The following is a 24,989-nucleotide window of genomic DNA, read 5'->3' as shown; positions in this document are numbered from 1 at the left end:
ACTCTTTAATAATTGGTTCACCTTCTTTTTCTTTTTCTTTCAAGGGTGAGAGGTTCGTTTCACCGCCCATAAAAGATGTCACACTCTCCCCCGCAATGCCCGTCCTCTCGGTTTACAGAGCATGCTTCAGAAATTTTTACAGTTCAGAGGTAGAGTGCGTTGGAACGTGATAGTGACCACTTCAAGATTCGAACACAAGTCCTTAGAAGAGCCAGATCACCTTTCCGCCCATTACGCTACCACCCCTCATTGACTAAAATAAAGATTATTTTTAACTCAAAATAATACCAAATGTTACTGAAATAGTTTTGTATTAAAAATATATATGAAAAACGTTCCATTATACCCACCCAAGTTCCACTCACCTGGCTAAGATGTGAGACAAAGAAGTGTGGGATACAGATGAAGCTCACCCTGGAGTTTGGGTCTGCATGGACACAGGGACATGGTAGATGCAAGTACTTCAGCTCATGAACTTGGTCATGTTCATATATGTGGTACCAAATTAGAGGTATTTGGAAGCATATAGATGTGCAGGTGTATCATCATCATCATGTGTTGCATGTATCCATGACACCACACATGCAGTGTATTGGAATTAATTTGTACATGCTCCTATGTTGATGAAATGGCATATCTGGTTGTGCTGGCAGCATGTAGGTGGCCGGTGGAGATGTACAACGAGCATGCCGAGCTCACGCTCAGCCTGGCTCGAGTCACATATTGAGATGAGTTCGAGCTCGACTCAGTAAACCCAAGCTGATCTCAAGCTAGACTCATTTAAGCTTGTAATGTATATATATATATATATATATATATATATATGAAAACGAAAGTACAAAAAACATTAACATTCTTCAAAAGTTACCGACATATCGCGGAAGATTAACAAACAGAAAAAACGTGAGCCGAGTTTATCTCCTATGACTCAAACTCTACTCCTTTATAATTCAAGTTTTAACTCAAGCTCAAGCTCGACTCATTTATTAAACAAGCTGATCGAAACGAGCTTACTTGACTCGTTGTGCATTCGTAACGGCTAGTCACTTAATCTCTTAAGTTCAAAACTACTAGGAGGGTTTGTTACAGCCGGACAAGAAAATATTCTTAAGCAAAGAAATTGAAATCAATCAACTACCTCTGTGGCCGGATGGTTTTTTTCCGGTAATTTTATGTCGCTATAAACCATCGAAAAATATGCATTGGCGACATCTAGTTATTTGGCTACAGTTTTTGACGATACAGTATACCTTTTGTGATGGTTTTTTTGCGACACAAAATGAAAAACAAACCATGCAGCCATAGAGGCAACCGATTGATTTTAATTTTCCTGTTAAGTATAGTTTGTTGACACATATTGTGTCAAAGAGCTACATTTTGGGGAACCCTAGTGCTACCAAAATCACTAAAATAAACATATATGCATGATTGTAAAATTCTGAACCAGTTCATTTTTTTTAAAAAAAAAGAAGTTAGATCACAACCATGCAGAATGTTTAACAAATTAGATTAATGGAATAAATTTTCTTCAAAGTATTATATTAAATAATGCATATATTATGGGGAAGTGAGAAAGATGTGGTAGCAATTGAACCCAAGCCATTTGTGGTGAGCGCAAAAAAGGCCATTCGTTGGCCCACACCACAAGAACCGCAACCACATACACACGCGTATGAAGTACGAAATAAACGAAAGACAATAATACACTTGAGGCTCAAATCAAGAGTCACAACTTTCGAATAAATTGACAAAAAATGTAGGGCCAATAAGAACCCTACATAAATGCAATTGGATGCATTCTCTATTTCTCCAACTTAGAGGGAGGATGTCTGCATCATACAAATCATGAACTTCTCTCATGTTCTTCGTCAGGAGAGGTCATCAAGAACACACCACACATCTCTTTGGCCCTCATGGGCTTCAATTATTGGTTATATATATATATATATATATATATATATATATATATATATATATATATATATGGAGAGAGAGAGAGAGAGAGAGAGAGAGAGAATTGGTAAATACCATAACACTTAATTAGAAGACAAAAATTAGACCCATTAAAAAAAAATTATTAAAGTGTTCTTTTTTACAATCTACTCTTATAGCTATGATCTCAAGAGTGTTTTGATGAGGAATATATAATAAATTAGTCATTTGTTGACTTTATTAAAGAAAATGAATGAATCTTATAACATCAAAATTTTGATAGTAGAAAAATCAAGTGTTTTACAAAAGTAATTTGACGTAAAATATGTTACGTTAAATAGGATCGATGTTCACATTTTGCTTATAATACTTTTCAAACACAAAATGAAGGGATCCGGTTTTTTTCAATTACCTAAGCAGTCTGGTATTCATCAATTACTATATACGTATATTTATTTATTGGTTGTGTGTATGTAAGGACCGAGTGTTGCTACAATCCAAGATTGGCAGCTTCTTGAACTTCTTTGGCTTGAAGATGAACGGTTTATATCTGTTTTCATGGTATATGTGGTTCGAATCAGTTGCATGAAACTTCTTGAATATTCGTCCCGTAATTTTAGTAAAATCTATACCAAATTATAGATTAAATAGCCTCTCTCTCTCTCTCTCTCTCTCAACATAATTTCAAAAACACAGTTTACAAGAAACATTTTACAACAATTACACCATATTGCTTACAATTAAATAAAAGAAGGTGTTACTCAAACATGTACCTTTTAAATATTGTATCCCAGTGGCGGAGCCACATGGTGACTAGTGTAGGCAGTTGCACACACTAGCCTTACCAAATTAGTTTAATATATATGTTAATGTTTTAATACATTGATTGTTATACACATAAGTACCTCAAAAAAATTGAAGGTATTCAATGGGTGCCCCCACCAAAAAAAAAAATTTTTGGCTCTACTCGTGTTGTATCCTCGGGCCTTTCAAAGCATGCATACTGACTAATGCATCGAGCAGCGTTAAGCAAACTACGATGATAAAATGCAATTTAATAGAGAAAAATAATATTTATAAAAAAAAATAGCTAATAGTTTAGCCTTTAGGATTAACAAATATTCACTTTATTCTCTTACTTGACAGATTTTATAAGAAGTGTAGTTTTTTTTTAACAAACCTACAATAAATAATTAAAAAGCTTTTGATGTGTTGCCCCTAAGCATTTTGTTCATTTTTTACACCCAATGCACGGTTCATATTGGGGGGCATAATGTATAAAATGCTCTCCAAATTATTTCCTTTTTAAAGGTATGAAGGCTTTATTTCATGAATTTTAAAATTTTTGATTTACCTTTCATCAAATAAGTTATTTTTAATTATAAAATCAAAATCTTATACTATCAAACACGAAGACAAACTGGAGCTGGGATTATTATTCCAAGATGGTACTCTTGGAAATGACGGCACGCTGTAAGGAAACAGGAAAAGTTACAACCTTACCTCATCATTCAAACGCGGAAAGACGAAAAGAAGAGTCGGCAGCTAATAATTAAAGACCAAGGGGTAATATTCCTTCGTGACATGTCCGTCTATTTCATTTTGCTTTTCATCTTTACTTCACCTCCAAGAAAGGGCAAATTGGTCATTTTTGAAAAGATTTTTCTTCTTTTCCAAACAATTGATTCAATTTAAACTTTTATGACAAGATTGCACAAGCACAAACAAGTCCATCGTTGTCGGTTAATACGGGCACAGTTAGGATGGAATTATAGTTCTAAAATTTTAACAAATTCCAAAATATAATTTTTTAAATTTTTTTATAAATTATTTTAATTTATATGTAAAATTCTTTTTTGTTTGAAATTTTGAAGGGAGCCAGCCCCTGTTTGTTAAGGTATGACACGCTTTTGGTAGTGATTTTTTAATGTTGATAACTTCAGGCACCTATTTGCCAGCTTAAAGCAAAAGGAAGGATGATTTTGGAAAATAGGTAAAAAGGAGTGATTACTCTAGAAATAGCTTTTAAGATAAGGATTATTATTAAAAAAAAACTCTTTCTAACACATTGAGGTTGTGTTTGTTTCACTATAGATTTGAAATCCGTTTAAGATCTCAGATCCATAGATTTAAGGTCGGACCTTCCCATTCTTTCCTCTCTCCCCTCCTAATCCGACTTTAAAACTTAATCCGAGGCTATCAAATGCAACGAATACTTGAAATTTTCAAGTCCACCAAATGTGATCTGGCATGCATTTGTTGATGCAGAAAAAAGTGGGCACTAAAGTTCAAAGTTCATTGAATCAAAGATGTGTTTGGAATGAGAAAAAGTCTAATCTAAGAGCAAATAGGATGGTCGGATCTTAAATTCATGGATCTCAAATACTGAATCTCAAATACTGAGGATCTTGTATCAAAAGTCGACCAAGAGTAACCAAATATCACGCGGAAGATCCAAAATTTCTACGCAAAGATTTCGGTGTAAAGAAGGATCATAAACCTTAATGGAAGATCAGGCCCTAACCAACCCAAAAAAAGCCCATAAGAACTCTTAGTATGAACTTACAATTGATTCATTATAAAATGGAGACTTAATTTTCTTTCTAAACATTGACTTTAACTTATAGAGATCACTTTAACCTGCACTAGCTACCCCTACTGTGTATAAAAGATTAACATTCATATGTGAAAGATAAAGATAATAACCCCCATCTAATTTATGGTCGGATAAAATCTTACATGTGATTGTCTCCTAAGTTTCCTCATTTAACTCAAATTCATGATGTTACCTTTAGAAAGGAGAATTGAGAATCGAGATAGAGAGATAGTGAGATAATCGTTCATGAGATTCACATTTATTTTCATTTCGGTCGTTACTAAAATATCATTTTAAGCAGTTGTTTTTTTAAGCTTTGCCGTTAGTTTTATATTTGTTTGTCTTTTTCCTAACATTTTAGGATTTTTTTCAAAAAAAATTACTAAATTTTTCTTGAGATTTTCAGTTTTACCATATATATATATATATATATATATATATTGAGATGACAACTGCAATAAGTAAGGGCGGAGCTAAGATACGGCCTGCCACCTTATTTTACTTTCTAAATTTACATGTAAATTTTAAAAAAATTCACTTCTTTTATATAAAAAGTTTGAAAAATGATATTTCTACCATACTCAAAATTTAGAAACTTTAATTTAGTGTACCTCGTAACAAATTTCTGGCTCTACCCTGGTGATAAGTAAATGTTTTCATCATAGTCACAGAAAATGTGTTTTTTCGAAAAAAACATGATAAATTAACTGGTTGTTTAAAACTTTAAAGAACACGTTTTTTGAAAATAAAAAAGTTAAAAACGATCACGCTTTTTTGCGTTTTTTTCAGTTTTTTTCATTTCTTTTCAGTTTTTTATTGTCAAACAGTTTTTTTTTCATGTTTGTATTATTAGTTTTTCACTTATTTTATTTTCAGTTATTTTCAGTTTTTTAAAATTTTTAAAAAATTTACCTTATGTTTCCTTTTTCTTCACCATTTAAAACCCGAAGACGTTATTTGTAACATTCATCACATGCTTAGATTAACCAAAAAAATGCGGCACAATTTCTAAACTTGACGGTTCTTGAGCTATTTTCCATTATTGCCGCAATGCATGCACCACTTGGTAAAAGCGCTACTCCAGAGAAACAAAGTTGTAGAGGACTAGAGAGAGAATGGCTCAACTTTGAAAAAGAAAAACCATTATTCAAAGTGTAAGCACATGGGCTTCGACAGCTTTTCGGCAACAAAAATTTCATTTCATTCGTAATTTCGTGTGGCTTTTCTTTTCCTGTGCAGTAGTATTTAAAGAGGAGGGGGATGAAGGATGTGTAGCCATTACTTAGAATGCAAGACGAGAGAAGAGAGACAATGGGTAGTTGAATTCCTCACCGTTGCATTGTCAATCTCGATTGTGTCATTCTCCCGCTTGAGTGTCAGGTTCTCTTTCTGATTAATTATATTGAATGTTGAATTCTGTACATCAGTTCACTAACTGCTTGTATTGAATCTCACTAGTTGCTAAAAGTTTGCAGTTTATGTGATCATCTTGATGCAGGGAGGATGAAAGACAAATCAATAATAGAATCATCCAAATTGATACTTTGTTATTGGACATGACTTCCACAGTCAAGCATATATGCAGCAGTTCTACTGGAGGACTGGATTTGAACTCAATTAAGCCATTCTCAGTGACCAAGTTGTTCATTTATGGTGCTTCGACAGTAGGTTTCCTGCTCATGGGCTATTGACATCTTCAAGAGACTGCAGGGGATCAGTTCTAATATGTTTAGATTAGGTGTTAGTACTTTCACACATCTTTTTATGATTTGATTTTTCGAGTGCCTGGACTACAACATCAACTGAAGATCTCTATTGTAGGTAGCAACCAAAAAAATCATTTTATATTTGACAAGTCAATGTCAAAATTATGTTGCTACCAAAATACCGGTGGATTTAAACACATCAACATCGAGATGATAATAATTTGATAAGCTGATGCTATCTCTTTACAGAGAGACACTAAATTTGGACAACAGGATAATGATGTGTTTGAAAAAAGAAGAGCAGCGAGAGATTCTTGTACAAACTGTTGAGAAGTTAGCAGAAAAGCAAGAAAATAGTTATATTTGAAAACAAGCATGCAGAGAAAATAGTTATATTTGACAAACAAGCATGCAGAATAGCATACTGACATATGCCCAAGAGTTTAGCCTTTTCAAGTTTGGCAGAAGGTCGAAAGGTGCATTCAAATGTGCTCGCTAAGCTGTGTAGCTGTTAATGTCTACATTCAGATGGAAACATCAAGTGTCTTATTGGCTTTCATAGGAATGCCCTATCTTTGTAATTTCAGTTATTAAGAAATGCGAGTTGTAAATTATCTATGTAGAGCTGTTGGACAATGTGATATGAACTTGACAATGTCATTGTTTTATGAAAATGCTTCCTGATATGGACTTCTTTTTCCCAAGATCTCAACTACATAAATATTTCTTATGTGCATCACCATCTCAAGAATCAACAGTGGGGTCATTCTATCTTTGGCTGCATTTGGATGGGATTTGGAATGAAGGGATTTGGAATGAAGATATGCTCAATCAGAAGCATCACGCAACCATTGTCACATATATCGTGTACGGGTATTATACGACGATGAATTTCTCAGTTATAATACGGCAAAGTTATAGATCTCGAGAATATTTCGGGAAAATCTCAGCAATTTTTTAAAAAATTTAAAATAGTTAATAAATCCTAAGAATTATAAAAAGTAAAAAAATAATAAAAAATACAAAAAAACGTGAAAAAAGCGTATAATATGTGTTTTTCATGGTTTTTATTTTCTAATGTGTTCTTTAAAAAAGACACGTCTAATTGCCGTTTAATATGGCTGACTTATTTCTCGGGTATTATACACGGTTTTTTCGAAAAATGAGTTTGATAAACCAAGAATGAATGATAGGTTATTGGCATCGCTCAATCAAATGGTATCTGCTGCAGTAGTTGGGGCTGCACAATGAGACAGGCCACTCCAGCTCAACTCAAACATACTCTTGAGCTCAACTAGTTAACAAGTCGAGTTTGAGTTGTAAGAGCTGGACTCATTTAAACTCAACTCTGCTTGACTATGTAAAACTGCTGCATCATAGTTGAATTAGTTAAATGAGCTAACAAGTTAAACAAGTTGACAAGTTAAATTAGTTGACAAGTTAGACGAGTTAAAACAAACAAGACAGGTTAGCATAAACGACTTACTCTATGGGGCTTGAACTAGAGCTGAGCTCGAGCTCGAGTTTTTTGATCCCGGTCGAACTCGAGCTCTGGCTCAGCTCGAGCTCAACTCAGCTCCTGTGCAGCCCTAGCAGTGCAGCCCTAGCAGTAGTTGATGTAAAGCAACATGATGAAGTACTGCACATGTTGCAAATGAATTAATATAAAGCTTAAGTTCCAGTATGAACAAGTTAGTTTTCAGCTTAGCATGATCGACATAGGCCTTTTTCACTCAGTTTCTTAGTGAGGTTCAACATTCGGCTGTCAAAATTAAGCTAGAACATGTTAAGCTTAGATCATTTGACTCAATTACCAGCTCCTTGATTAGGACCAAGAGAAGTCATATGGACCATGCCCTTATTTCAATGAGAAGCAGGTAGAAGACAACATATATAATAATATACAAATAAAATGATAAACAAAATTATCTGAAAACCACTTAATACTGTATAACTACTTTCAAAGCAAAAAAAAAAAAAAAACTAATATTTATCAAACTGCAATAAAATAGAAACTTTTCTTAAGCAATTGTTACATAGAACTGCCACAGATAATTGCCACAAAGAAAAATGGGATTTGCAGGCTTAAGCATCTAGCGAAAGATCGATCATGTACAGTTAAGAAACCAAAAAGAGAAGTTTTGCCTTACGAAAGACATCACCTTGTTACATTTTGATATAGTTAGTGGATTTATTTTGCATTCAAAATCTTGATGACTACACAAGATTGATCAATCCATATTTGAGGGCATGCACCATAACTAGAATACCTTATCTAGAAGAGCCAACTATATTTATCTAGTCAGTGAAAAGGGCAAAACCCTGACAGAGCCAACCCATTTGCCATCTTATGGCCCCAACTGCAGGCATTTTAGTCCTGAATTTAGTGTTAATATCAAGCTTCATGCTGTCCCAAGGATGATTCGTTCTGCTGATATCATGTGACGTAATCAAATGCTGTTAATACTGAATTCGGAGATCTACCGACCGTTATGTATAAATTAAAAAAATAATATATCAATTCATTATTATAACAAGAAGGCTAATATGTTATTCGGCACATATTTAAGAATGTTTGCATAAGGTATCAGCCCCTGCATCATTTCAGTGAGGAGCAGATGTACAATCTATCACCCGATCCGGGCCAATACAAATATGATATCAACAACCTAAGTATGTCCTTTATACAAAACTTACTTGTGCCTGTCAAGAAAATTGAAGAAGTTATACGATAGTCACTTCAGTTATATTACAAGCAATACTGAAGCGCAAAATCATCAAAATAGAATTGGCAGATGAAAGGAAAGATTTTACATACAATAGCCACTCAGTTACATTACATGCAATAAATTCTCCGAAGACACTCAAAGTTTTAGCCACTGCATGGGCATCTTGTAAAAAAGAAGCGTAGGACCGTTGAGCTCCAATGATGCCTATTCCTGAGATGATGTAAAGAAAATAGGCTTTGGATTTCATGTGATGTACAAGAAAATTGTCCAATACCGCAAGAAACTCTATAAATTGTTTGCCATCCCTGACAAAGTAAGTCAGGCTCACGGTCAACGTTTTGTTCGGGCAACATCTTAAAGAACAACAAATTTTGAAAATCATGAAAAACTATATAGATACATGAAGAAATAACCTTCCAGCCAATCTATAGGGCCTAAATAACAAAGCATGAGTCAGTAGATCAGCAAATTCCACAGGAGCGACAAGCAATGTAGAACCTGTTAAAGATCTGCAAAATCTGAAATTAAAGGCACACGTTTTCTTTTGTTGAAGACATTTCCCGTTCCCAATTCAGCACTTTCAATCATCCTCCACATTTTCTGTAGCTGCCACCTCTGGAAAAAATTCATCATCTGGATACATCTTCTGAAAAAGCTGGAAAACACAAACCAAAGGTAGCCACTCAGAATAAAGAGTCATTTTACTGGTAAGCTAGCATCTAGCACAAGCAAAGATTATTCCCAAGTGGGCCCTCCTCTCCTCTCGCCACTTTCCTTGATGTTTCTCTTCCAAAAAAACCAAAATTAAACATTTTGAAAACTTACCAAAACAACCTATTTTTCAATTTATCCTTTCAAAGCTTTTATTTCAAAATTGCATTTTCTTCAAGTTCTGTATTACTTTTGTACAAAAAGATCTGACACTTTCTGTATTTAAAAGTTTACTAAATCAATCACCTCTCTTGTTGATTGTAGAATATCTCTGTAGTCCAGTTTGCCATCGGGCATGGGGCATGAGACAATACCTTCAGTCAATTTATGCTGCATTAATCAGAAACAATATTCAGAAGACCATGCAATAAGCAAGCAGCGTCCAAAACCAGAATTCTTATAGCTCCTATTCCTTATCAAGCAAAAGGAATTTGGTACCTGTGTTAGCTCTTGAACATGTATTGCATGCCATAAAAGTTTTGGCTTCTCTTTGGACTCACTGCTTTCACTTTGTAGTGATGTATCATTCTCAGCACTCTCAGAAACAGGAAGCATGAAAAGTGCATTCATGGCTGCAGATATTGCATTTTTTCCTTGTCTAGCCTCATCACATAACATTGAAATGTATACAATAAAACTGAGAAGAAAGAAAAATTCAAAAATTTCAATTAGAGTGGGACTTCAACCCACAGAAACATTTCAAACATCAATAGTATCATTGCTGATTGATAATTAATACAGTAGCAACTTACAGGTCTGGTGGACAAACAGATAAGTTACTACCTAACTGAAGTGCTCGAATGCACACCTGCTGCTCTGGGTATAAGGCTGCAATTTAAGAATACAATGTCATTAATATGTTATCCAAAAAAAAAGTATTTGTATCATAGGATATTGGGGGAAATCGGTCCCATAGTTGGACAGTTGTTTCATACATTTCGGAGGAATAACCAGAAGGACATTTGATAAATCTGACTGCAGCGACTTGCTTGTTACACAGACTGCTCGAGCAACTTTCTGCTTGATACATTGAACACCATCAACCACTTCCACATATGATCTTTGGTTCTCATTATTTTGCCCGTATGAGGGAGAATTGAAGGCTGATGCAGGATCTGTAAATGAAGGATCCAGGACAAGATGGTTGCTCAACAATTTCTGTCCTGATGCTATCTTGATGCCCTTGTAGTGCCTGCTTTCCTACATATTTACACAAGTCATCACATAGGTGTCAACCTTGCTAATAAGCAGATATTACCATTTGTGTTTTCAATACCCTCCACAATCCGTATAATTAGAAGTACCAACAGGTCAGAATGGGATGAGCTAAATTACACTGAACCAACATCCATAATATTGTGGTTCCCAAATGTAGTCTAGGTCACATTCAGGTAGAAAAGCAAAAGCCCAAAAATCATACCTAACCAGCACTTACAATGAACATGCTTCCTAAAAGCAGTCAACTAAAGAAATATTGTGCTTTCTAGGAGTATTCCAGTGAAGACATGTTGTAACAAAAAACGTTAGAATTGATCCGGAGACAAGGTGCAACTGGTACCTCCATTCTCAGGAAAAGCCATCAAAGAAAATTTTCCTGAACAACTAAATAGTTCCCTTCAAAAAAAATTCTCAAGGAATGACAAATTACTCTTTTATGAAACAAAAGATCAGGTGTGGTCAAATACCTTGTCGCAGATTATCTCCATCACTGGCATACGAAGAATCTGAAACCAAAGAGATTATCCAATACATAAGAGTTAAGAAACAACTACCATATAAATGGCAAGTGTTGTAACTAAGCACTATGAAACCCTGAAGTATCAAGAATCAAATGGTCAATTTACATTCATTTGCATAACATCTAAGAGAGACCATCTAAAAAGAAGCCTTTTGTCTACCGTGAAGCAATTGATGATCCACCACCCGACCCATTAAAATCATTAGAACTGCTTAAGGATGTAATCTTGGTTTTGGACAACACCTTAAATCCCATAGACAGTATAAAAGTCGGCAGTGAAATCAGCTTGACTTACATAAATAGCACCTTTAACTGCTGCACATCGACAAAATGACTGAGGCAGCTCTCCCTGGCCATAGAGTGGATAGATAAATGACCCCACTGTGTTGGAAAATCTAAAAGCAAAATTTTCTAGGATCAGCTAACACAGATAAATTGTATCAACTATCATTGTACCAAATGAAAAAATAACCAAAACTGACTAAACTGACAGTTTATATGATCTCAAAATTTTTCTAGCAAAAAGTTGCAAAATGATAAATCACTCATAGGCTAACAATTATTTTTTATGAGAACAGTCCGAACTTTGAACATGCAATATATCACAGTACTTGGTTGAGAATTTGCAAGATTTTTCTAACTGAACTTGAGTCATTGCAAGTAGCCAAACAGTGCAGGCTTTAAAAGCTTTGCTGCCTTTATACCAACTTCAAGACAAAAATGATCAATCTTTTCAGAAATAAATAATTGCATTAACTTTTGCAGTCACACTAATATGCCATGGAGAATCTGGTAATAGTCACAAGGAGCATGCTTACCATAGCAGGAAGTTAAGAAAGACTCTGGTCAGGTCTATGCATGGGGCAGGCATTGAACCAAGAAGCTGGCTCAACAAGTTAATGGGTCAAATAAGCTGGCTTGGTAAAAGTAGCGAATCAAGTATGAAAAGGTTGTGTTCATCCAGGCTTCACTCATTAGCCAAACCAGCTGCCGACAAGCAGAATGACCTGTCCATATATGTACGAAACAAGCCCTAAATTTTCTGTTATTACGTGCTGCAAATTAACCTAACAGTTCATGGATAGAAACTGAACAAGCTTGCTTGTTTGATATTGTTGATCATGATATATGTAAGATAAGCTTAAATTTATTTGTTATTTAGCTTTATCTATAAGCTTAAATCAACTTCTACAAACTTGTGAGCCCAATGAGACTTGTCATTAAAAGCACAAGTTGGGCTGTTATCAGCATGTGAGATACAGCGCATTCACAACCTTGCAAGCTCTAGCTTGTCAAGTTTTAGCTCAGATCATCATATCAACCTAACAGTTCATGGATAGAAACTGAACAAGCTTGTTTGTTACTAAAATGAGTCATGCTTTGATTATGACATGTAAGATATGCATGAGCTATTCAAATGGCTCAAACAGCGTTGTTCTGTTTGTTCAGATTGTTTCCCAGCCAGTCCTATGAATAGGTGCACAAAGACACATAAACTGGCAAGGACCACAGAAAAAAAAAAAAAGAAAAAAAGAAAAAAGAAAAAGAAAAAGAACTCAGGCATTCTGAGTGGTATTAGGATGTCTTACAGTCTTAAGACACTACCATTGTTCTAGTTTCAGTTTCTGCAACATAAGATATGAAGTGAAATAAAGGAAATCTCCGAGTGACCAGGTATGTCAGATAGAGTACAGGTGACCTGAAGCAATTCAGTCCTGCAACTTCCATTTATTGGAAGCCTATAATCTTACTTTCTGGAGAAGAGAAAAAGGGACATTTTGACATTGAGAAGATGGTACTTTTGGTAGAGCTAGTAAACAAGGGAAGCCAGTTGAGCTGGCCTAGTTAAGACCTACATCACAAGGATATAGCTGAAAATATGGGAATACGACCATGTTTATTGGATTTTCCCAATATATTTCTATATAAGAGAATACATAATGGGAGGCAAAGTGGAGTGTTTCATGAGGCCATGACAGAGGTTCAAGTTTGTTCATTAGGTCGCAAGCCACCTAAGCCTTCTAGAAAATTTTTTCTTCTACGTGTAGCAAAACTGCTCATGCAATTCACCATCTCTATGTTATGAGCTAGAACTTTAGAAATGAATCCAATTCACGATTCAGAACATCACCAAGATCATTAAACCTTCTCTCACTAACCTCTCAAGCCTGAGTGGCTTAGTGGACCACACAAGAATTTGCATAGCACCAAGCTCTTGGATATGGATAGCCATTTTAGGTGTAAATCTTGGTCTGTATAGAATTTTCTATAAATATCTTCTCATCCCATTTGTTTCTATTTTCAGACACCTCATAGCTCTCTGACATCAAATGTTACACGTTTACATCAGCTTGCACAAGGAGTGACGCCCATGTCTAACAGCCCGTCTCACCCCACTACAACCTTTTTTGGACCTCTGGAACCCTATTCTTGTATTGGTCTTGATTAGTCAAGTAAATTAATCAATTTGAAGATAATAATGCAACATAATAATGCAGCATATTCTATGCTTGAGCGTCTTCAGCAAAATAAGCCTTTGCATGATTTAGCACCAAAATTATGCCATCAATTACCCAACGTAAATCAACTCTAGCCATAGTTTAACAATTATTTTCATGTCTGGTTCTACCCCTTAGAAAGGATAATTCAAAGAAAAACTGTAAACTGCCCCAAAAAAACAAGTTCATAAAAGGTCAACTATAGAAGACTAACAAAGTTGCTGCAACCAAATACAGATTACCTGCCACTGGACGCGTTATAGAGAGCCAAATTCTCTATCCCATCTTTGGTCTTGATCAGATTCTGTGCCTCCGCATTGTCTTGATCATAGTCCACCATCGCTATTGCGTACAAAATAATACTAAACAAGTTTACCAACACAAGAATGCTTCAGGAAAAGGAATACAACAACTTCTCTAAGCATCGATCCTAGCTAGAGTTGAATAAACTGGAAACTGTTGGTAGTCCTATACTCCTATTGTCAACAGTAATGTGATTTCGACGCGCACGGTTCAAAATGTAAAAGCCAAGAAATTGGTACTGCCGGGATAAGAAAAAAAAAGGAACACTCCTAAGAAAACAAATTTAAACGGTGTATTCCAGCTATGATCAACAAAGAACTAAATGCAGATGAGGCTTAGTTTTCACTTCTATTCACGGAAAGGAAAGACTTTAAATTACCAAGGAAACTGAAAGGGCAGTACGAGAAACAGAAAAGGAGGGAAATATCCGAAAATCATCTCTTCATTTCTTTCCCTCAACAAAATTCAGCAAAAATTCCAGAAAAAAATCCAAAGTACAAGTTGTGTACGCCCAATTTGAATTAAAAAGAGGAGAAGAAGAAACAATTTGCTCCATCGAGGAAACAAAACAAGGAAAACGGACACATTTAGTAACAAAAAAGAAGAGCAGAGGACGATATGTACCATTTGACGTTGTCGGGCAGTCCTTGCTCGGTCAAGAATTGGACAAACGGCTTCTCCATATCTTCGTCCGAAATCCTCTCTCCCCCTTCAGAATCAAAATGACCACGTACGAGCTTGAAGAAATTCATCAACCGGTTCTTCACCATCAACCCCAGACTACGATCCTGAAAGATGGCCGCTCTCGAGTCGGGCACCGGCTTCAATTCTCCCCCGACCCAAATGCAGTTCGCTTCAACGCTCTTGAACTCGAGATGGTGGCTAGCCGAGGACCTCAGGATCATGTCCACCATTGAGTCTGCGCAGAACAAAAGTCTAGGGCCGGAGAGGTCCAGGTTGAAGCTTCTGGGTCGGCCAAGAGAACCAATATCGCCAGAGGAGATCTCCACGGAGGAGTATAGCGGCCGCTTCTGCAGACCCACCGTGAGGAATGCGCTCTCTTCGTCGGCCGACGGTGACTCATTCAGTGTAGAAGAAGTCTCTTGGTGGGAATTGAGGAAGGAAGTAAAGTCGTCGATTGGGAGGGAGGCATAGTGGGAGCCATAAAACGGAGCAGGGTCGAGATGGAGGACAGATTTTCCGGCGACAGAGGCAGCAGCGGCGAGGATGGATTCCGGGAGGCCGGTGCCAACGACAATGAGGTCGAATTGGGACGGCTCTATATCCGGGAATTCTGAAGCCATCGATTACTCTCCTACAGAGAACGAGGTCAGAAGGAAGTCGAAGAAGAAAGGGAGGCGAAAAGGAAGACGAAGAAGAAAGAAGTTAACGGTTCGGACTCGGTTTGGACTCATAGCGTTTGATGGCGCTCTAATAATATTCTTGAAAAAGTTTTAGGAAAAAGAAATTGTACGACAGTAAAATGGTAGAGCTCTCCCAAATCCAGAAGAAAATTTGTTCGTTGTATTGTTATCGTTATTTTGTACTATTTCTTTGTGTTAATAGTTAGCTTCATTATTAGTTTTCCTTTTTACTAGAAAATTATGTGATAAAATATTTAGTAGTTATTTAAAAAAAACTTGAAAAATAAAAATAAAAAAATACCTTACATGTAAAATAGCTTTTTCAAAACTTGACATGCGGCACTCTTGAATCCATATAGTCTAACAAAAAGGATTTTCTTTAGATAATAAGTTTTATAGTGTTTAAATTTTTTTTATTTGGCATTAAAAAAAATTACTCTTCTTTCCTTCCTATTCAAAAAAGTTTTTATAATAAGTTTTGTCATATTTTTCGTTTCCTTTCGTCACTTTATTCTGGTTGAGAAATTCAACCCCAATGAATCTTTTTTCGGGCGTTTGATAAGCAGAAGAAGTCATCCAGGGTGCCTGCAATCTCTTTACGCGGAATAAAAATAAATCTCTTTGACTTGTTTGATGGGTGGGAAAAGAAATCATCGGGGGTGCCCTCAGGCTCTTTATTCTGAATGAAAACTCACCCACCCCTTACACATTCAATTTCTTCAAGCCCTTTGAACGTTAACTTCACCCAAATAAGCATGACGATTAGAGATGTAAATGAATTGGACATGTTTGATTTTCATGTTGAATTATGTCAGCACTTTTTTGAACAAATGTTGTTTCGAAGATGATTGTCCCAAACCAAGTACTTTGTATGGATTTACTTTCATAAGGAAAATGGTTAATGTCCTTTGTGGGTAAAACATTTAGGTGAGTGTAGAATAACTGATCTAGCTCACAAACTGGTAAAAGTTCGGTCATCAATTCAATGTTCATTGGTATTACTCTTTTGAACTGCAAACAGTAGATATACTGCACTTTAGTTGGCAAGTGTCATGTAAGTATGAGCATCAGGCCCACCCGACATCTAAAACTTTGGCCCGGGCCCGGCCCAAGTCCAACATGATTAAATTAAAAATATATAGATCCGGGCATATCGAGCCCACCTGGGCTGGCCCGATAACTAGTTGGGCTGGCCCGGATCTCATTTTTTCGGGGCTGAGTGTCAGGTATTTGGCAGCTGCCCAACCCGGTGCCCAGACTTAATGTCTTGCTTTCATATCCCAAAGCAACCTTGAACTCTAAGAATAGAGGAAAGGAGAGAGGAGCTTCAACATCCGCCACTTAAAGCTCATATTTATAATATGTTTTCACAAACCAAAGTGTAAGCTGTAGTCTCCTTATGCAACACCTAAATACCAACACAAAGATTATCTTTTTCTCAACTTCAAAAGTTGGAAATGTTCAAGTTTCGTAAAGATCCCGTAAATGTTTGAGCTGGAGCTTAGGCCAAATTTTTGCCCAGCTCGTTCTGTAGAACTAGGGTGCATGGGTCAATCCTGAACAAGCTAACTCTTGATTTTTGAAGTGAACCAATGACACTTTGTCACCAAAGCATACGCCTTCAAAGTAATTCTTTAAAAAAATAAAAGTACATTTGTTTGTTGAATTTCATGATCAAGTTGAAGTATAACAGAAGCATTAGCTCGAGATATTACAAGCAAGTTTGGTTCCTTGTAGGGATGGGGGCTTCTACTCTTTTGTTGGGCCCTGGAATGAAATACTCTTTTTTACCCAACCATCTAAGGAAATTACAGGTTTTTGCATTTGAGTCGACGAAGCTCAGGTGTTGCATCTGAAATTTTCAGTTGGATCATTAATAGAATCATAATTTATTGACTGTCAATTATTAATCGTTAACCTCAAGGGCTCTTTGATAAAAATCTAGCGTAAAAATAAAAGACCCATTTGCAGACAATTTGGCAGGATGGTTTTGTAATGTTGATCGTAAGACATGGACTGTCAAAAGAACCATCAGAAAGAAAAAGCCATAACCAAAGATTTAACTTTGGGAAAAGAAAAATATCCCTTGCTTAGTCCACAATCAGAGGCTGTTATCAAAATGAAAGTTGAAGCAAGTGGATCTAATGATGTGTTTCAAACAGTCAATGAACAGTTTCAATAATTGTAGTATTAAAAGAGGATGAAGGAATGATGAAGGCCAGTGTTGGTTAGGAGAGAAAGAAAGGGAGATAAACAAAGGCTGGTTGTACGAGAGATTGAAGTAGGAACAAGGAAATAAAGGCTGCTTGCATTACGCGAGTAGGAAAAAAGCTAAGGATGAGGAAGCATATGGGCAATGAACCAGACAGAAGATCAAACATGAGAGACTCCCTCAAGCCATTGCCGATCAACAAAGTCTGCATTTCAGCTGCTGGTATGTTCTTTCTTTTTATGGTTGTTAGCATCTTTGCTAGTTTATCTTTATCTAGATATTCATGAACAGCATCACCGAACTGCCATGTGTTATCACAGAACTGTCAATCGATCTGAGCAGTCAGATGCCTGGATCATAACACCAACTGACAAGCAGGGTAGTTTTCTTGATGGTTTCACCATTTCAAGTTTGGAAACGATGGGAGGTCAGCAAATGCTTAAAGGCTGCAGTAGATGTGTGCATCCAAGTAGGAACAAGAACTATCTTTGCCTGCCACGATGCGTGCAGAATGCCGCAAACGAGAAATCAATGAAACAGCGTCAATTCAAATACTGTATTTTTTAATTGAGAGAGATCAAGATTTCTCACTACACCAAGAATGTTTTGTGAAACTCCTTGACCCCAAACTTGGAGTGTCCTGCTTTCACGTGATTCACATGGTTCAACAAGCAATCGATCAAAGGTGTATATTGATTATATGTTTTTGCTCACAAATACACAAGGAGGAAACTGAAAATCACGTAAAATCAAACTTTGTGCTTTTCAACGGAACTTGCAGCATCTCATAACTTCAAGGGAAGTCCTTGACCTGATGAATTTGAAAGCATACATGTTACGTGCATATGTATTTAATATATTCTATTTACAAGGCTCGCATCTTCCATCAAAATTTTGTTATGTACTGAAGTTTTTGGTTTCAGGTCGCAGCAATTGAAAACCTTTTCTCCTGCTACAATTGAGAACCTTTCCTTATGGATCGGACATGGCACCTCAATGATATTTATCTAGATCCTATAAGAAGAAGAATTCACTTGTATCTTTCTTCAATTATGTGCAGTTGGAACAAGAACAGTACTTCTATTTTGGTGATGGAGTTGAGGCAAGTCAACTGATTAGCAAACAGCAAATACCAACTACCACCAATTTCAGCTGAAAATAACTAAACTGCTTCAACATAAATTAGTTCTTATCAAAAAATTGAAGTGTATTTGACACGTCTTAATTTAGGTGCTCAATTTAACTGTAGGTTGGGTGCCTTTTGGGTTCTCATTAAAAAGAGATCCCGGAGAATACAGTAGACTAATGACAGTTACATCCGTGCATCATAATCATGTTTAGCCGACGTGGTTCTCCACTAATCTGAGAAACGAAAGAAAAGAAGACGATGTGACCCTTTGGATGTAATACAATAATTTCTGTCGCTATAGCACGTAGATTAATGGTTAAAGATATTGTTAAAGAATAACCTCATAAAAGATGTATTTAAGACTTGAATCCGAATGGCCACCATTTTACATTGAAGTCCACAACCGGCGATGCTACACGGACTTCATGGAAAGTGAACCAAGACAATGCCACCATATCCTCAGTATTCTCAGACCTGTTAGGTTCATATCAGCACCAGCCATCTCTGCAGCACCAGAAACTGCACCACTCTCAGCAGCCTAACAATATGAACTTTAGTGACATTTTGTAAGAAATTATCAAAGGGCATCAAAAGATTAATCAACAGAAAAGAACAGGAAAATAGCAAGGCATACAACATCCAATAAAAGAGCAGCCATAATTTGATCATGACAAGAATTGCCTTGGAAGGACTTCTATTTCTTGAACAGTAAAGAACAACAAGTGCAAGAACGAACCGACCTTTCTTCATCTCTTTTTCATGTTCATAATTGTGCATCTGCATTGGTCGACTCACAGGAGTTTATGTCAAACAGCCTCCCAAAGAAGCACAAACATTTTATGCTGAGACTACAGGATTTGTCAGAACAAGGTTCCCCACTCCCCAGCCGCCATGTTTTCTTCGATAGTGCATGCACACCCAAAGGAATATGATAAATAAACCTGAACAGAAAAAGGACAGGGAAATTAAAATAGAAACAAAAAATCGCTTCTCGTGTGCTATCAGCAAGCATGAATGATGTTGATGGCAGGTGGTAACAGGAATGTGAAGAATGCCGAGTTGAAAACCGTGGATCAAGTCCCAACCCTGCGACCCAGTTGCCTGAGTTTTCCCACGGTGTTGCCTCTTAAGGCTTGGTGGTCAGCGCTCACCCTTGTCTTCAAAAAAACAAAGCGAAAAGCTGTGCTCCAATAAGAGAGAAATTAGCCTCAGAAGCACCTGCCTCGCTCCACCATAAAATAGACAGCAGCTCAATTTTTAGAACATGTAGAGAGTTGATCTTTCCAACAAAATACCGTGATAAACTAACAAGCTCGATCTTTCTAACCTGCAAAATGACGCAACTTGAAATTGACAATTCTGCACCTTGAAACAGCCGACTTTCTGAACAAAAGTTGTATCGGTTCTTTCTTTCACCAGGAAAGAAGCTAAGCAGGCAACCCGATGCATAGATATATCAATCAACTACTGCTGTTTGCTGACTGGTAGGGGACAGATGAGTGATCAAAATTTGAGAGCTTCAAAAGTGGAACTTAATATGCAGATAGAAGCAATCAACTAGTGCTATTGTATAGCTAACCACTCAACAAGCAATGCATAATATGCGAGATGTGAAGTGCATGTGCTGATGAAGCATTCTTTTCATCAATAAGGCAGTAAGTTTTCCAATACCCAAGAAGATGATACATCAAGCTTGCCCTACCAAACTGTATGTGACCAAGTATACCATTTTAGTGTATGCTGATTACTATTTTCTTCTCAAGCTCATACTCTTCCGCTTCTCACTTCTCACAAAATGCCTTGTCATAGCGTGGTTGTAGAACCTCCGCATGTATTCAGATAACTGATGAATCATTTGCAGATCACCAAGGGCTGACAGCCTCATTAAAAATGAATCGAATCTTCGATATGGCAGTTTAATTCTCTTCTCCATGATCTCATTCAGAAAAAGGCGAGCATTATCAGAGTCACCGGATTTGAACAGTCCATCGATCATTGTACAATAAGAATCAATATCTGGTGGGCAACCAATCTTGTTCATTTCATTCCATAATTCAGTAGCCTTCTCGATTTGGCCCACGTTGAAGAACATGGTAATCAGCATATTGTAAGTCTGCACGCTTGGCAAACAACCTGATACTTTTATTCTTTCTAACAGAGCACAAGCATCATCAACCTGTCTACGGTTGCAGAGAACCTTCAGGAAACAATTGTAAGTAAGAATATCAGGCGGATAGCCCTTGTTTGCCATCTCATCCAAGAATTTATAAGCCTCTTCAAGTTTACCTGCAGAACACATTCCTTCAACCAATCCTACATAAGTCGAAACATCAGGAAGACAACCGCTATTTCTCATATCTGCAATGACTTGAAAACACTCGTCCATCCTATCCGCCTTCGCCAATGCCACAATCATGATGCAATAAGTTTTCGCTGTGGGGGATGACATGGTTGATCCTTTAGTCCTCATGAATTCAAACAGTTGAGAAGCCTCCAAAACCATCCCAGCTCTGCAGAATGCATCAATGGCAGCATTGTAGGTGAAATTTTCAGGAGTATGCCCCATCTGAATCATTTCTTCCAACACTTCCATGGCCTTCGTAGGCTTCCTCGCTCTGCACCACCCGAAAAACAGTATGTTATAGGTCCTTGCGTCAGGGGGAAGCTTAGCTTTGAGCTTCTTAAACATGGACTCGGCTTCACCGACCAGTCCACTCTTGCACAGAGAATCTAACAGTAAATTGAATGCATTGATCTCCGGCTTCGTCTTGACTCTGATCTTCTTCTTTTTTGCAAACTTCCCAAGGGACGTGAGATTCTTCTCAGTGTACTTGCGGAGTATCTCGAGAAGCATTTCGATTGGTACATAGTTCCTTTTCTTCCGTTTCATGTAATCCAAGAGATCACAGACGATCCCAAACTGTTTGGCCTTATACTTTGTGCAAGAAAGTATGTCGATCATCGCATTATACGTCGGCGGTTGGTGGCTATAACCTTCTTGCTGAGAAGCCCATATGAAGAACCTCAGCGCTGATTTTTCATCAAACCGAAGCCGGTGAAGCACCATTCCAACAGTTTCAGTAGTCACTGATGCACCAGCTGATTCAAGAGCATCCTCCATACGCTGATCAGCTTCAGAATTCTCACTTATAGCTCTAAACAACTTCTCACAATCCTCAGACCAAGAATACCCTTCATGGATATCATCAATATTGCAGCCATCAATTTGCTCTAGCGAAGATGAACAGAAGGGCGCACTGTCCAAATGCAATGAAATCGACGATTTCGCGAACTTGAGTATATGAAATCTCGATTCAGCATCGTGGGCAATGTCGATTCCTCCACATCTATTCCATAACCTGATCGGATTACAACTAAAAGAATGGGCGAGACTGCAACCTAAAGGGCTATATAAAGTGCGGCTAGAACAGAAATCACGAAATTGTATCCCAAATGGCTGAAAGCTTCCTGTTTTGGGATCACATAAATGGAATAGCCCGATTTTCTGAACCCGGAAATTAGTGAAGCGGTAAAATGTGGAAGAACTCATTGATTGGCATGAAGAACAAGTGCCTACATTAAGAACCTTAAGCAAACCTCCGGAACATCTTCTCCTGCTCCCCATCAAGAGATTCGTTCAAAAGAACAAAAAGTTCAGGGTTTTAGGGTAAACCCTGATTTTCCCCAAGAATCATGATACTCATTCATGGAAATCGGATGTTGAGACAAGCCAAGAATAGTTCGCCTTACATTGAATAGAGCGACGAAAACGCAGTAAAGCAGGGACAATGTTCAATCGGGAACCAAAACTTTTCAGATTTCCGATCAAATATTTAGGCCGAAAGCCATGAATTGAAAGGCTCGGGGTGAACGGCTTCCGACCTCACTTGTTTGCAGCAGAGCCGCCGCTTGATGGGCATAACTGCAGCGTGTTTCACCGGAAAATCTCGGGGTAAATGACGCGCTATTTTAAGTTCTTTTTGTCTGCAAAAAAAAAAAAGCAATAATGTTAATTTTATTTTTCAAAAATTGTGAATTTATTTAAATGTTGATTTTGCAAATGTCCATAATAAATCTTGTGCTTCGGAATTTGGTTTTTCAAGTCGAACTCAACAAGAAAAATAGACTGGCATACATAAAAGCATAAAGCCAGATTAATTAATAGAAAATTGTAAAAATCACGTTATTATCGTGTACAACCTGAATACACGCTTCCCAAAGTTATTCTATTGCCAAACCAGGAACCAATAAACTAACAAGGAACCAATAAACTAACAAAACACATTGGCATAAGAAAGCTAGAAATTTTTTATAAGAGGAGCTGAATTAATGTTTTAATGTGAACCAAAATATCATTTTTCAAAATTTTTATATAAAACAGAGTGAAAAATTTTAAAAGTTTACATGTAACTTTTTTTTAAGTGGTTTTTTTTTTTGATGTGGGGCCATGGCCCTTGTAGACCCTTGTAGAGCCAACGAGATTCAAACTATCTGTCGAAGCATGCCATATAAACATTCGTGAATCCCAAAACACTTCAAAACCCTGGTCTTTGAGGCAATACATGGTGATATGGCATAAATTCGCCGTGAATCCGCCAATATTTTGAAGGGTCTGAATCAACCTTTGTTGGGGGGAGTGGTTGATACTGTGCATATTTGCTTATAGGGCGGATAAACATCTATGTTCATGACATTGAAATCAGTTTGATGTTTATTTCGGAGAAACTGCCTTAAAAGGTCTACATAAACGTCAGCTTTATCCTTCCTTCAACATTAGAACTAATTATTAGGACCAAAAGAGTCACTTAATTGTCTAATGAAAATGTAAATGCACCACATTGCCTAACTTCATTCTCATTACCAGAAATTCGATTTGATGTTTTGCACGTTATATGTATAAATAACCGACACCTTAAAGTGCTTCTTCCCTGCTTGCAAAATAAATAAATAAACGAAACACTACGGGAGAACTAATCCAAATAATTTCATATCAATATTGTCTAATGATGTGAATGGCATCTCTACTTTTTACACCGACTTTACCTATGTTTACTCTTCAACCTTCTCTATTTTATCTTACCCTTCCTACTTTTCATCTACGGACACACACCAAACCCTTTTAAATCTTTGATAAATTTTCCTCCCTCTAAACCCTTTTATTGGTATTTGAAAACTTTTCTTATGCTTTGAGGGGGTGTATAGCGTAGCTGGTCGAATTGGCAGGACAATAAAAGTTTGGTCATCAGTGCTACATTTTTAGACTGCAAGCGGTATATATATGATACTCTAGTTAACCCTTAAACAAAAAGGTGCGCCGCAAGTAATGACCATTTATTTATTTTATTGTTAATATAGTACGAGAGTCATTTAGTTGGTGTTTAATTATTTCGCTCCAACTCAAAATCAATTCAAATATAGACTGCCGTAGGAGCATGTTCAAAATAAATATTACAGATTTCATGCACGATTCCTGGCAACGATAGGACAAAGTTAATATTTTGTTGAGAAATTTGCAAATATAGAGAACCGCGCAGATAATGCTAATAGAATATCCATCTAATGTTTGAGAATTTATAAATAATTGCTTAAGCTTATAAGGTACTTCGAAAATACATGCTTCATAAATAGAAAATGCTAGAATATACTTAAGAAAACTATTTTTTATCTTAATGAAAAGGAAAATTTTTCACAAACCTCATTTTCCTCTGCTTTTTGTGGGCAGTTGCCCACACGTTCCCATAAAATTTGTTTCTTTACATCTTGGTGTCTTTATATTCATAGACTTTAATCATTTTAATAAGTAATGTCCACGATTTTTTGAAGGGTAAAAAATTTAGCTACTATGTATTAGTGTCCTTCAACCGGAGTTTTCTGGCATTATCACTTATTCCAATAATTAGACTAAAAAGAAAAGGGGAAAATGTGGAGCAAACGATTGAAGCATGTGTGCTCATGAATTAAACTCCTTAGTTATAGGGATTCTATTGTTTATTAGACCTAAAATAATATTTTTAATTGAAGCATGTGTGCTCATGAATTATTTTCTGAACCTAGGTAGTTATTTGTAATTA

At 36.7% G+C, this 24,989-nt stretch overlaps 2 protein-coding genes across 9 annotated transcripts; both read right to left on the bottom strand.

Annotated features, from left to right (window-relative positions):
• Positions 1–9,030: 9,030 nt before the first annotated feature.
• LOC116246108 (rab escort protein 1) lies at positions 9,031–15,617 on the bottom strand. Of its 3 annotated transcripts, none has more exons than XR_004170647.2 (10): positions 14,838–15,617; positions 14,153–14,272; positions 11,708–11,807; positions 11,360–11,398; positions 10,610–10,874; positions 10,427–10,502; positions 10,113–10,311; positions 9,921–10,004; positions 9,462–9,618; positions 9,031–9,268 (listed from the first exon to the last, which is right to left on the bottom strand). XR_004170647.2 is itself a non-coding variant. In XM_031617815.2 (9 exons), exons 1-9 carry the CDS (start codon positions 15,515–15,517, stop codon positions 9,544–9,546), a joined length of 1,638 nt encoding a protein of 545 aa, XP_031473675.1. In that variant the 5' UTR covers positions 15,518–15,617; the 3' UTR covers positions 9,031–9,543. The 3 variants fall into 3 exon arrangements, 1 of the variants encoding a protein (XP_031473675.1); XR_004170648.2 differs by having other exon boundaries at positions 9,031–9,173; XM_031617815.2 differs by having other exon boundaries at positions 9,031–9,618.
• Positions 15,618–18,948: 3,331 nt separating this feature from the next.
• Positions 18,949–22,848, bottom strand: LOC116245652 (pentatricopeptide repeat-containing protein At1g73400, mitochondrial). 6 transcript variants are annotated; one of them, XM_031617138.2, is made up of 3 exons: positions 19,659–22,848; positions 19,259–19,456; positions 18,949–19,151 (listed from the first exon to the last, which is right to left on the bottom strand). In XM_031617138.2, exon 1 carries the CDS (start codon positions 22,541–22,543, stop codon positions 20,666–20,668), a length of 1,878 nt encoding a protein of 625 aa, XP_031472998.1. In that variant the 5' UTR covers positions 22,544–22,848; the 3' UTR covers positions 18,949–19,151; positions 19,259–19,456; positions 19,659–20,665. The 6 variants fall into 6 exon arrangements, with proteins under 6 accessions (XP_031472998.1, XP_031473000.1, XP_031472999.1 ...); XM_031617140.2 differs by lacking the exon at positions 18,949–19,151 and having other exon boundaries at positions 19,194–19,456; positions 19,659–19,859; positions 20,004–22,848; XM_031617139.2 differs by lacking the exon at positions 18,949–19,151 and having other exon boundaries at positions 19,194–19,456; positions 19,659–20,136; positions 20,246–22,848.
• Positions 22,849–24,989: the final 2,141 nt, after the last annotated feature.

This window comes from Nymphaea colorata, chromosome 1, assembly GCF_008831285.2.
Source record: "Nymphaea colorata isolate Beijing-Zhang1983 chromosome 1, ASM883128v2, whole genome shotgun sequence".
NCBI lineage: Eukaryota > Viridiplantae > Streptophyta > Magnoliopsida > Nymphaeales > Nymphaeaceae > Nymphaea > Nymphaea colorata.
This window is presented reverse-complemented; position numbering and strand designations above follow the sequence as displayed.